Here is a 12,411-nt window from a genome sequence, read left to right as displayed (position 1 = left end):
AAAAAAAATAAAATAAAAATTAAATTAGCATATCCCTAAAACGAAAATAAATAGAAGCGTTTTCCCTTCCAATTTAGTTCTACGTTAACGAGCTTTATTTGATCAAGCTTGTTGCGCAAGCTCGAGCGAAACGCGTTTCCTCGTTGCTTCAAAACGAAACAAGCCAAACACGCCTAATCCCAGGCCTCCGTCTGAAGGCGTCCTCGGCTCGCTTCGCCGTCGCCTTTGTCTTTCCGACCAATAATGTTGACTTAGAGCTTCCAGTGCAGCTCCGGCTCTGGAGTTACAGCTTCATTCTATAAGTAATTTTCCACTGCCTGCTCTCACAACTGATAAGGCCTCAGCGGTGCATTATAGCGGACAGCACAGTGAGGCAAACACTTCTCTCCAGAGTTCATGTTCTCCACCCTCCATTAGTTCAGTGTGACTGCTCCGGGCTGCTGCGCTGTCAGTTACTCCCTCTGCTTTTGTCTGAGTGGCCTGATGTTCAGCCACAGGGCAGCAAGTAAACAAGCTGCTCTCAGCCACAGCCGGCAGTCTGCTGACCGTGGGGGTCAAAGCACTCGTCATTTCTTACTACTACCACTTCTCTGCTAGGATAACTAATTCTTTCGTTCTGTTTGTGTCCATGTGTCCCGAAAGGCACATTAACCAGACGCAAGCTGCTCATCCCCCCTTTAAGCAGAGGCTGCCTATCTATTGGCATTTAGTAATTTAACGGGTCTAACTGTTTTCAGTCGTACTCGGTGGACGTAATTGGGCTGAATGTAAACCTGACCACAACAGGCTGAATACCAATGAGCTGACACCGGGTCGCTCATGCATTTAGATTTGAACTTGATGTGTGTGCGTTTTACGTGATAGCCCCCTTCCTTTCCCTTTAATTTAGTTTATATGTAAAAAATTAAATAAGTCAGACTGAAGGGGAGTGAATTAAATTCACTGAATTAAATCAAAATGGACAGTGCTTTGATGGGGAGTACGGGCAGAGCACGTGCTCCACAGCAGAGGAGGGTCCAAGGGTCCAAGGCGGGCTGCAGGCTTACTGTCATAATTAAGTGCTGCTCATTCACATGCCAGTGTGTTGACGTTAATCACCGGTTTTCAATTTTAAAAGTCCGTGAATGCCCTTTGAATCCCTAAAGCCTGTAATCAAAACTAGCTGATCCCCATTACCACATGCTGACACTTCATTTATGCTGAGATAATATTTAAAAATGTTGAGCTGGAGTTCGGAGCGAGGGAGCAGCGGCCAACAGGTTTTAGGGGGGAAGAAAATGTCAGCGTAAGCAGAAAGCGGAGAGACGCGCCAAAACGCGCGCTCTTTTCTCCTTCCCATCAGGATAAAAGGATGGAATGATGGGAGCTTTTCCACTCCCTCAAGCAAGAGGAAATCTGGAGTTTAATCCATGCAAAATGTCCTTAGCTTTGTTCCTCGGGGCCTGCGTCATCTGGATAGATCACGGCCGGCCTCTGCAGCGATCTGCTCTGGAAGGCCGTCTCACACTAACAGAACATCTGTGGGACAGCTGCCCTCAGAATCTGTTTGTGCAGCTCTAGTAAAAGTAATTGTTATAATTCCGCTTCCGGCTCCCAGCGCTGTTCAGACCCATCAGGATCAGCAGTATAGCAGGGAGCAGTGGGTCCAGAAACGGTAACTCATAGTAAGGATGACTGAAAAATCACACATTCCCACATAGCTCCACAATATGTCAAACACTTAGTCCGTAAATCCACCGATCTACTCATGATGTTCAACATGATTTTTCTGCTTCCGTCCTGTTCCAGCAGCAGCCACATGAATGCATCCAGCAAGCAGATTCTGTTAGTTTTGGGTCCATGTGTTTGTCGGTTGATTCCAGCTCCTTCTGTCAATTTTAACACTTGAAATACTTTGAGCTACTCAATCTCTTGTCGAAATAATGCAGAGTTAAACTAATACCAACTCTGTAAAGGACCAGAGGGACTCAGTGCAGTGTTGCTTTAACGTTTGGCCAAAAGAAGTCAGAAGACTTTTGGCCACAGAACGGCTAGGACAGGTGTTTCCGAAGCTGGTCCTCACGGGCCAGCATCCTGCATGGTTCAGTTCTGTGTCTGGTTCAACACCACACCTGGATCAAACGATGGCTCATTACCAGGCCTCTGCAGAGCACTGGGCGCCACCGGGCTGGTGTGTGGAGACACTGGTTGTGTCACAAAGGCAACTCTCTTGCAATGATCTGACCGATCGTTTGGAAAAACCTCAACAGCGACAAAGTCCAACATAAAGTCACAGACTGAGCAAAAGTTTCAGCATATGGCTTCCACGTTGCCTTGTGTTTGTGACGTGTGCAGGTCACATTTCTGTCTCTCTGGCCGCCCACCGACTGTTACTGAACAACCAACAAACCACCTGAACTGTGTAGAGAAGCCAAAGCCCCATCTGCAGATCCCACACATCCTGGACACACCGTGCTTAGACTTTTTACATTGAGGTCGGTGCTACAGAGCACTATTTGCAAAAACAGTTTCTTCCTTCAGGTTATCATTCTGATGAACACAGACAAAATCCATAACATGCATATTTGCGCTAATTTAACCCCATTTTCCACCTTAGTAAAAAGACTTTATATTCATATTTACATGAAAGAAAATGTCATTTTCTGAAGTCCTAAAGTCTCTAACCGTTGATTCCTTTTCTATAGTATTTCCACCATGCTATAATTTTTTATCTTTTCAATCCTTCCTGCAACATTTGCTCTTTTCTTACCCCAACATATGTTTATTGGTTATTTCTGCATTTTAACACAGACCAACAAGCAAAAAAAAGAAGAACAAAGTGCCATGCAGTAACATTAACATTAACTCAGCTCAGGAAGGAAAAAAAAAAAGAGGAAGGCACATTAATGCAATATATTATGTAAGGCTTTGTGAAAAAAATAGCAGAAATATCCAGACCAGTACACAGTACAAAGGGGTCCCAAATATTAAGAAATATATTTTCTCTATTGTGTAATTTACTAGTCAGAAAGTCCAGCAACACATATTCAAGGACAGTCCGTTGTCATTGTGTTTTGGACGGAACCAGATCTGTTATCCAGTTCATGAGGACACATTTCCTGGAAGCATCCTGTACAGGTGTTTTTAACATTTGCTCATGTTCAATGCAGCCCTTGTGCATTTCCAGGGGATTTTTGTATGTGTGTGTGTGTGTTCTGAGAAACAAAAACTACTCAGACTGATAGAACATTCATGAATAAAACTGACACCAGAGGAGACAGACAGATGGGACACCATGAGACGTAGAGAGCTGAGCAAGAGGAGGGTGTGAGATGTGCCACAGTGTCAGACTGAAAGCAACCCTCTGACTCACTGGAATAAAAACAGAAAAACATGCCTGGACCATTTGGGAAAGAAGATTATCTTTGCAACAGATCCAGCTGAAACTACAACGTCTTGCATAAACTGTATAGGAAAAACATATTTTGTGTGTTTGTTTTTTTTTCCTGCCTGACCACTAGAGTCCACTAGTTGACCTACACACACAGTTATGTACAAGCACAAACATCATGGCAGTGTCCAGGCATCAAGGTGCTCAGGAAGGAGTAACTGGGTTATGTGTCCCAGATATGAGTGTGTTTTGGTCTAAATAAACCCCAGAACAGAAACTAAACCTCTTAATGTGACGGAAATGACTATTGTGTTGCTCATCATTCCTGGCATTTAGGAACTAAAAAGAATGTTGGTAATTGCAGTTAGTCTAAAACAGGAAATGTTATTGACAGACAATAAGAAAAACATGTTGCGTACTTTTCTTTAAACTTACCTTTACTACATTGATATCTAGTGTCAGTCTGTCTGTCTGAATGATTGGTTTGAATGAATGTTTTCTGGAATTTCAAGTCACAAAGTGTCTGTGATTCCTCTGCTGTTTCAGAGCGTCAGAATCTTCAGTTCCAAACTTTCATTCTTCTCTTGCTTCACAGATCGCAAACACTTCTAAAACCCCGTGGGTGCTAATTGCTGCCACCAGAAAAGCTACGTCCCCTTTAATTTCTCTGGAATGACCTGAAAAAGTTCCCACCTTAATGTGACAGATGCATTTGTGTTCTGAGCCAGGGCCTTAATGTTTTCTGACATCTTCCCTTTGCAGGTTAACCCAAACCGACAGGGCTCTTATCTCGCGCTCCTGCTCAGCCTTATGCTAAAATCTCCAAATGATTTCATGTCTCATGCCGTGTTCAGGTCAGAGACGAGATATCTTGTCATTACCAAATGTTTCTGCAATGCCACGAAAGTTGTTTAGAGATTTTCAGGTCATTTGCATTGGTCATTTGTACTCGATCAAGATTTGTATAGCATATTTCAGTGACAATGCAGTTCAAATTGCTTTACATCATAAAAATACAAAGTCATAGAAAACACCACAGTCAGTTGAGAAAACCAGTAAACATTTTACATTTGGTCTAGTGCCGTCAACATGTTGGTCATTTATTGTGGTGGGTGTAGACTTGATTTAAAGGAACTCAGTTTTTCAGCTGTTTTGCAGTTTTCTGGACGCTTGTTCCAGGTGTGTGGTGCATAGCTGAATATACGTGTCTACGTATATGTGGGTGAGTATCTAAATGTGTACATATATAATTTCCCTGAGAGCAATGCTGCGTTTTGAAGCACACATTCATTTCTCAGTATAAATGTTTGTCAGCAGTCGTCTCCTGCATGCCAGGACATTTTCAGGTCACGTAATGACGGCAGCATCATCTTTGTCACATGAGGAAATGACTTTAATCACACCCGTCCACTAATTAGGCTGACTTCGTCTATACCAACATGGATTTATATTCTTATTCCAGCTCAATTTCAGGAAAGTTCTCATGCTTTCTGAAGCCTACAGAACTAAAGAGTGAAAAAAAAAAATCATTCAAATCAACAGGCCTACACACCACCTGCTGTTGTCACCACTTGGTGGCACTATTGAGATCTTCTCAGAATGAGTCACAAAAAACTATGAAAAAAAAAAAGCACAAAAAAAGATCAATAAATAAAGGAAAATAAATAAGTAAATAAATAATTGAACGCATTTTAATTTGAATATTTCTTTTAATACATAGTTTTTCCTCAGACTGTACAACATAACTGAGTTCTATTAGCAGATCAGTCAACATGAAAGGTGAAAGAAAAGAAGATTCACTTGAGCCAGATGTACTTGTCTCCAACATCTGCATTGTAGCCACGAGCGTAATTCTTCCCAGGCAGCTGCAACAACAAGACAGAGCAGCATTCATTTACAGCCACGTCTCACCGTTATTCAAACATGAGACAAAATTTCAGCTAACAACCCAGAATCAGTAGTTTTGACATAAGATGTATTTTGTCATTGCGTTTTGATTCAAGAAGCTAAAGCAGCATCCTAAAGACTCAGAGAGGATGAAAATTGAGTCTCCCTACATCGTCGCTCTAGCTTCAGTTCATTTCAGCCAACAGAACAAGGAGAAGACACTTTTTGCCAAATTCCAGTTTGGAATCCTGAGCCAGACGCTCAGGGTTTCACAGGACGTTCTAAGAGTTGTGAAAATGTGGGCCACTGGCTGAAATGTGCTGAGGGAGCCATTCTGCTGCTGTGTGTCGCCGTCCTCATTCCCTCCTCTGAGATCCTGACTCGGAGTGAAATGTCAGGTCACGGCCTGCTGTTGCATTACTCGGCCCGACTCATGCAGCAGGGGGAGACAAAAACGGCTCCAGTCAATAAACAGGAAAGGTCAGACCTGAATGTTTCCCCACAAGACCGATGATACAAACAGCCGGCTGGAATATTCCACATGTGACATTTGTAACTACGAGGGGTTCGATATTTCAGCACAGGAAAATGACTTTCATCAGGCTGACTTGGTGGCCCAGGGAAGAGGAGAAAAATAAGAAGAGTCAATAAAAAAGGAACAAAGCAGACACGAGAAAGAAAAGGTTCCTCATTATGGATTTTCAGGCTTTCACAAAGCTCTGCATCAGATAAAACAGCCAACCGAATCAAAGAGCTCTGCTGAACTAAAACACCTCAGCTGGCAAACACACAACAAATCAGAGCCTAATGTCTTCATTCATCCTTCAACCTGGCGGAGGGGCTGTGAACACATCAGCTTATCAGGGCTGTCAACGCCGCTCCTCATTCACATCTCAAAGCATCTCCATGTTTGTTTTACTGCTGGAACTAAATAGATAAAGTGTTTATGACGAAGTTCCACTGTGACGCTAAAAGCAGCTTCACCCAGGTGCAAGTCTGTTTTATACTGAACCAAATCTCATTATTTCTCACAGTGACGACACAGAGGGGTTTTGGTCGGGTTCTGGAACTGGTAAACAGTCGTGGACGAAGTACAATATGCTGGTCCACTCATCTACCCGGATATGCTCGAGCATTTCATGGTTCATTCTGCTGACAATCTGGATGGAGATCGGGGCTCAAACTAATCTCCAGACGTTCCACATGCAAACTTCATGTTTTTTTTTTGCAGGTATTTCTGTAATATTCTGGACATTACGGTGCAAAATGAACTACTTGAACAATACTTATCGTTAAAACAACACACAGCTGGATTTTTAGCACCTGATTCCTGGTGTGGGTCCAATTTTATGCTTTTTCTTGGCAACTGAGGTATATTTAGTTCGAATCAATTTCAAAAATTACAACTACCAACTTGTCACATAAGATTATATGCTGACTTCTAAAAGCGCAGATTGTGAACATCGGTTTATTTACCGCTTTTGTAAAAAAAAGCGGTTCAAAAGAACAGTTTTTGAAGTTTGTTTGGCATTTTAAACAATCAGTTTAAACCTGAATTTAAAGATGTCTAAAGTCCAAACATGTGTAGTCAAACAGTTTTCTTATGCTTCAGCCAGTGAGTCAAAAACCTAATAAAAACTGAGATGAAATGGTAAAAATCGATGTATGATGTCTCAAATGAGATAACAACCAATGACTGTTATTACACATCATTTGGATTTTGTCCTTTAAAACGTAGCAAAAAAAGAAAAAAAAAAAAAGAAAATTTCTATCCTCAATATTATGCTTTTGGAAAATAATAAAGGGACTGGCTTCAACGACCGTGGTGGGACTGTGATTGATGTATGCAGGACAATCAGAACCGGTTCCAGCCCACGCATGTGCCGACTCACCGCTCTGTAAGCGTAGTACTTCTGGTCGTAGTCGTGGGCTCCGATGGTGATCTCCGGCAGGAACACGGGTATGTGGGTGAGCGAGCCGACCCTCTCTTTGTCCTGCACTCTGAAACGCACAAGAGAGGAACTTGCAGACTAAGGAGCTGGTTTGCGTGCTCAGAGAAAAGAGGCGGAGCAACTCACAGTTTCCTCATGTGGTGGTAGCTAATGTCGTCCTGCTCCGGCCACGGCCCCTTGTCGAACTTCAGGTACTCTATGTCCTCCACAATCTGGGACAAGCATGGAGGTGAACATGTTTTAATCAGATCATGATATTCACATTCTGCTAGTGTCGAAGAAACACAATTTTGCAATGGCAATGTTTCCATTAATTAAAAAATGAAATTCAAATAATGCATGACGAGGTTTCTTCACACGATAAGTTATTAAAAATCATGACAGTGATGGACGTAAACGGTCGTATGAGGAGATTTTACAGAAGAGTTATGGATTCAACAGGTTTTTATGAAGTGTGTGATGTGACAGCTCTGGTGGAGTCAGCTGCACATTGTCCAAAAAAAACAAAAAAAACCCTAAAACAACTACAAATTGCAGAAAAACACTTCCTGTCGTCTTTCTCGTGGTTTTTGCCAGTAGTAACATCTGGCTGGTGATCACATGACTTCTGATGCAAAAAAAAAGTGGTTAATGGAGATAGTGTCTTACCCTCTCAGCGTCCTGAACTTGGGTCATATCATAGACCAGCAGTTCAGAGGTTTCCCTGAAGATGACACGGTGAGAGGGTTAATGATCAACAGAGACAGAGAGACATGTCCAACGCTCTCTGGTCACATACCTGATGCTAGGGAGGAAAGACTTCTTGTAGGAATCCTCTACGCTCTTCAGATACTGCAGGGAAACGTTCTGCAGGTGGGGCTGAAAAAAACAAAAATACATTGCAGAGTAACATCAGACAGCTGTCGCCAAGCTGGTTACCGTCTGACGGATGAGACGATAACCAGTCTCAGGTTACAGCAGTAGTGACCAGATGCCGGTTACGGTAGATAGTTAACTGGCTAACTAGGTAGCAGATGGTAACATCTAACTTGCCTAGTTAGTAACAGCTAGTAAAGTCCACTGACTTTAGCAGCGCTAGTACAGCCGTACCTTCCCGCTCTGCTTGAGCTTCTTCTGCACCTCCTCTGCTGGTTGGTCAATGTACAAGACGAGGTGAGGAGGGAGGAACTCACAGATGCTGATGGTTTTGATCTCATTGTAGTGATTCACACCTGCAGGTTACACACTGATGGTTTTAATCAGACTGAAGGGTTTCTCACAGAAAACACAGAGGCTGCCCACTGATAAATATACTGAAAAAATATATAACCCCCCCCAAGGTCAACTATTGTTGCCATGTGGAGTCAACAACTGTAAATGAGCCTTTGCTGACATTTTATTGTGCAAAAGAAATATTTCTCTTGATTTGTGTATCATTTTGAATCCAACTTCCTGTCAGTGAGCATTACCCAGTGAGTTGTTTTCCTTTACCCAGTGCATGGGTGGGACATGTCCAGTGGGATTGTCCAGCATGTCCAGCTGGACAATCCTTGGACTGGAGACAATAAAAGGCCCCAAAAAGTCACATTTTGTCACAAGTCATAAAGCCTCAGATGTCTCATGTTATGTAGGAGCCATTGGCATGTTGGATGCAGGGATGTCCACCAGAGCAGTAGCTGCACGGTTCAATGACCGTTATCGGACCAAAGGCCTTTTAAGAGTTTGATTCAACAGACTGGAGCTGCTGCACATCAACCTCACCCTCATCGGCCGCGTCTGACCACTCCAGCACAACATCGCCACATCCGGCTCGTCCATCTGAGGATCGGCTGAGACCAGCAACACACACAGCAGATGAGACTATTGGTCTGCACATCAGACACGTCACACCTCAGACTGTCTGTAACCGCCTACGAGAAACCAACTTGCAAACTCCTCAACCTGACCTCTGTCATGTTCAAAGGATTGTCAGTCCGCTACAAATGGCCAAACCACGATGTCATCAATGCACATATGAAGATCAGTAAATACTGAAAATAGGACTTTATGGGACGAGTTTTTCTGATCTCCACTCTTCAGCCAGCTGGCCCTGTAGCGCTTGTTCATGTGTACATGTGTATTAATACTGCTGTTATGGAAGCATTTACCAATCAAATATTTACAAATCAAATAAAATCAAACTTGATCAAATGTTTTATTTGATTAATCGTCAACAATAATTGACAGTTTACTCGAATACTGAAATAATTTTTCCAACAGCCCTACTGGGCTCAAGTAAAACCTTGGTTGAAAAGCCAATGTCTAGTCGTCTTTGTTGCCAGATACTTACACTCCTTCCTGATATAGCCCTGGTTGAACATGGCATCCAGGAAGACCATGTCGCTGAATGGAGAGCGCTCCAGGATTACCCCTTGGCCTTAAAGAACAGCATATCAGGACGGAGGTGAGTGGTTTTCTTCATCACCTCTGTCTAGGAGAAGTGTGAGTGTATGGGTGGTACCTGTGGTGAGCAGGTGCTCAATGGCATCCGAGTACTGCAGCAGCCTCATGGTGTACATCCACAGCTGCAGCCTGTAGCTGTTGCCATCTGCAGCTTTAGGGTCTGCATAGAACTTCTCCAGGCTGCACATGCCATTAAAGTCACGAGGGAGGGGCTCCTTCTCGCCAGTCATCCGGTCCAAGTAGAAGGTGTCAGCCTCTGGCATGTACAGCATCCCTGTGGACACATTCACCAGAACCAATCAGCTTTCTCCTCCCAGAGGTCAGAACCCGCAGCAGCTAGTGTGTGGGGTTTATTACCTAGTTTGTCAGCCAGTTTCTGGGCCAGCGCTCCTTTCCCTGAGGCGAGGTTGCCATCAATTGTGATGATTTTGCTGTACTGCTTGAACCGCGGCGTGGTCCTCTCACCCAGAATGTATGCCCACCAGCCATACTCCAGGCTCCGCCCTGGGCTCGTATGGACACCCGCCTGCAACACACACCATCACACTCCATTTCCACACATTTGAACTCGGATTCAGGCTTCTGGCTAAAGGTTCATTCGCTTTCACTCACAGTTCGGTCATCTTTAGTTAGTCTTACAACCCTGTCTTCACTTCAAGTTTGTGCAAATTCATAAAGAAATGCTTTCTTTAGCAATCCCTACATCAGATCTGACAGACGGTTTCCAGTAAAACCCACACCATTGCAAAAGAACCTGCCCCAAATCTCAACCTCTAATGGAATTCATGTTGATATCGCCGGATGTTGTCGTGCACATTTATAATCTCGTGTTCTGTATCTCATCAACTGCATTCAGACTTGTGAAAATTCACAAAATCTTTGGTTGTCTGCATATTCTGTCCCTTTTGGACTGCAAAGGACTTGACAGTTTGAACATGATTTGAGTTTTTTTGTACTGACATGTCCTTTAATCATGATGTCGCCCTGGGATTTCTGTTTTACTACTACATAGTGACACTTGATTAACCAGTGAATAATCATTGATAATCATTGATATCACATTCGACAGATTCTAGAGATTTCAAAATAAATTAACTAATAGATGTAAAAACATGGCATTTTCTTAAAGGTTTTGTGCTTTTCTGTCACAACGACAATTATTTCAAAATAATTTTATCCCAAGCCTTCCTAAAAACCCACCAAATGTTGTGATGAAGCAAATTCATGACTTTGTAACAATTTTTTGTTGTTACAAAATCATCATAAATACGCTTCGTCGCAACAATGGCGGGTCTTTAGAAAGGTTTAAGAGAAACATTCTTTCAAAATAGTTGTCTCTGTGTGACAACTGTTTCAGGTAATGGTCATAACAAGGTTTGTAAAGAAGTTCCCACACTTCACTTAAACTTATCCAAAATATTATGCAATTTTCCTCCATCCACACGTGCTTCCTCACTGACAATTAGTAATTTATTATTACAAGATAAAATTGGTCATTTTGTCACTTTAATATTACTATTACTATTGGGGACAACCTAGATAAGGCCTTCAAAAAGAAGTAATATTTGTCCTATGAGAAATATCAAATTCCACCTAAAATAAAAGAAACTCAATTCAAAACTATACCTGGTTTGTATGTAACCAATGGAAGAGGAGTTGTTGTTTTTTACATAGAAGACATACATTTAATTCTGATCCATGTGTCTTTTATTTCTCTGAAATAGAAACAACTGTTCATCTATTCTGCAGTTGCCAACATGTTTTCAGGTTTGATATTCCTAGTTAAATCTCACTTAAAGTCTCTAATAAAGTCTTCAGTTCGTTCACATTTGGGGATGTTCTGCGTTTCATGGACAGTTTGAACTCTGGAGCTTCTGATGTCAATCTTGTAATCATTTTTGAGTAAATGCTTTTAAATATACATGTAAATGTCAAATATCACTCTACTGTTTAATGCCTTTCAGAACTGCTTTGTTAAATATTTTAAGTCACTTAAATATGTCTAATATAAGAAAACGGCCCGGCTTGCTGAAACATTGCAAAGTCCTTGCTATTTAAAATATGTCACATATGTTGTTGTTTTTTGTTGTTGTTTGTTTGTTTGTTGTTTTTTTCCTCTTTTATTTTTCCTTTAAATAGTTACTCATTTCAAGAGTTCTGTTCTGAGAACAGTTATACTATCAGGTTCCCTGATTTGTTTCGTACATAGCTTTTCTAATAAAGACTAAGTGGAAAAAAGAAATCAGGGTTTACGCAGTGCTAAGCTGTGCTGCTCCAGCATGACCTAATGTAAAACAAGCGAACCTGCAGCCTTTAGCTCATCGGTTTCCAACATTCTGTTTGCTGCCTACTTTCAGCTAAAAGAAGAGGTAAACAAGCCGCTGTTCGGTGTGAAACTACCTGCTAAGAAGCTAACAGCGTTAGCTTGTCCTTGTGAAACAGAATTGCTCACCGGGCCGGTACGGAACCAGAACAACTCAGTTCTGCTGCTCACCTTCTGAACAACGCTCCTCGCTCTGACAGCAGTTGTTCTCGCTGGGAAGAGGAACCGGACCACCGTCAGGGCCATCTTAGCTGTCCTCCAAACAGTGACCCGAAAGCTACCGCTACCGGGCGACTCAAATACACGTCATATACTAAAGGGAGCCTGCGCTCGATTTTTTTTTAAAATCTTTATTGAGACACAGAATACAGAGCAGTACAATAAAATACAGTGTGATATAATGATCACCGCCAGGGGGTGACAAACATCAAGACAATGCTTCAAGATAACATTACATA

The 12,411-nt window shown here is 42.2% G+C and overlaps 1 protein-coding gene across 1 annotated transcript; it reads right to left on the bottom strand.

Annotated features, from left to right (window-relative positions):
• Positions 1 to 5,059: 5,059 nt before the first annotated feature.
• LOC103131508 (NADH dehydrogenase [ubiquinone] 1 alpha subcomplex subunit 10, mitochondrial-like) lies at positions 5,060 to 12,278 on the bottom strand. Its single transcript, XM_007543170.2, has 10 exons — positions 12,125 to 12,278; positions 9,988 to 10,156; positions 9,689 to 9,904; positions 9,518 to 9,604; positions 8,299 to 8,420; positions 7,988 to 8,067; positions 7,858 to 7,912; positions 7,336 to 7,421; positions 7,150 to 7,258; positions 5,060 to 5,235 (listed from the first exon to the last, which is right to left on the bottom strand). Exons 1-10 carry the CDS (start codon positions 12,197 to 12,199, stop codon positions 5,167 to 5,169), a joined length of 1,068 nt encoding a protein of 355 aa, XP_007543232.1. The 5' UTR covers positions 12,200 to 12,278; the 3' UTR covers positions 5,060 to 5,166.
• Positions 12,279 to 12,411: the final 133 nt, after the last annotated feature.

This window comes from Poecilia formosa, unplaced genomic scaffold (assembly GCF_000485575.1).
Source record: "Poecilia formosa unplaced genomic scaffold, Poecilia_formosa-5.1.2 Scaffold778, whole genome shotgun sequence".
NCBI classification, from domain to species: domain Eukaryota; kingdom Metazoa; phylum Chordata; class Actinopteri; order Cyprinodontiformes; family Poeciliidae; genus Poecilia; species Poecilia formosa.
Note: the sequence above shows the minus strand (reverse complement) of the source record. Positions and strands in the feature narration are given on the sequence as shown.

Bases quoted from the DNA above. Each gene is read 5' to 3' on its own strand.
- LOC103131508 (XM_007543170.2), bottom strand. From the start codon at position 12,199: ATGGCCCTGACGGTGGTCCGGTTCCTCTTCCCAGCGAGAACAACTGCT. The intron at 7,913-7,987 runs GTATGTGACCAG...TGTCATCTTCAG, and splicing joins TCTTTCCTCCCTAGCATCAG to GGAAACCTCTGAACTGCTGG. The intron at 7,422-7,857 runs GTAAGACACTAT...TGCTTGTCCCAG, and splicing joins AAGTTCAGGACGCTGAGAGG to ATTGTGGAGGACATAGAGTA.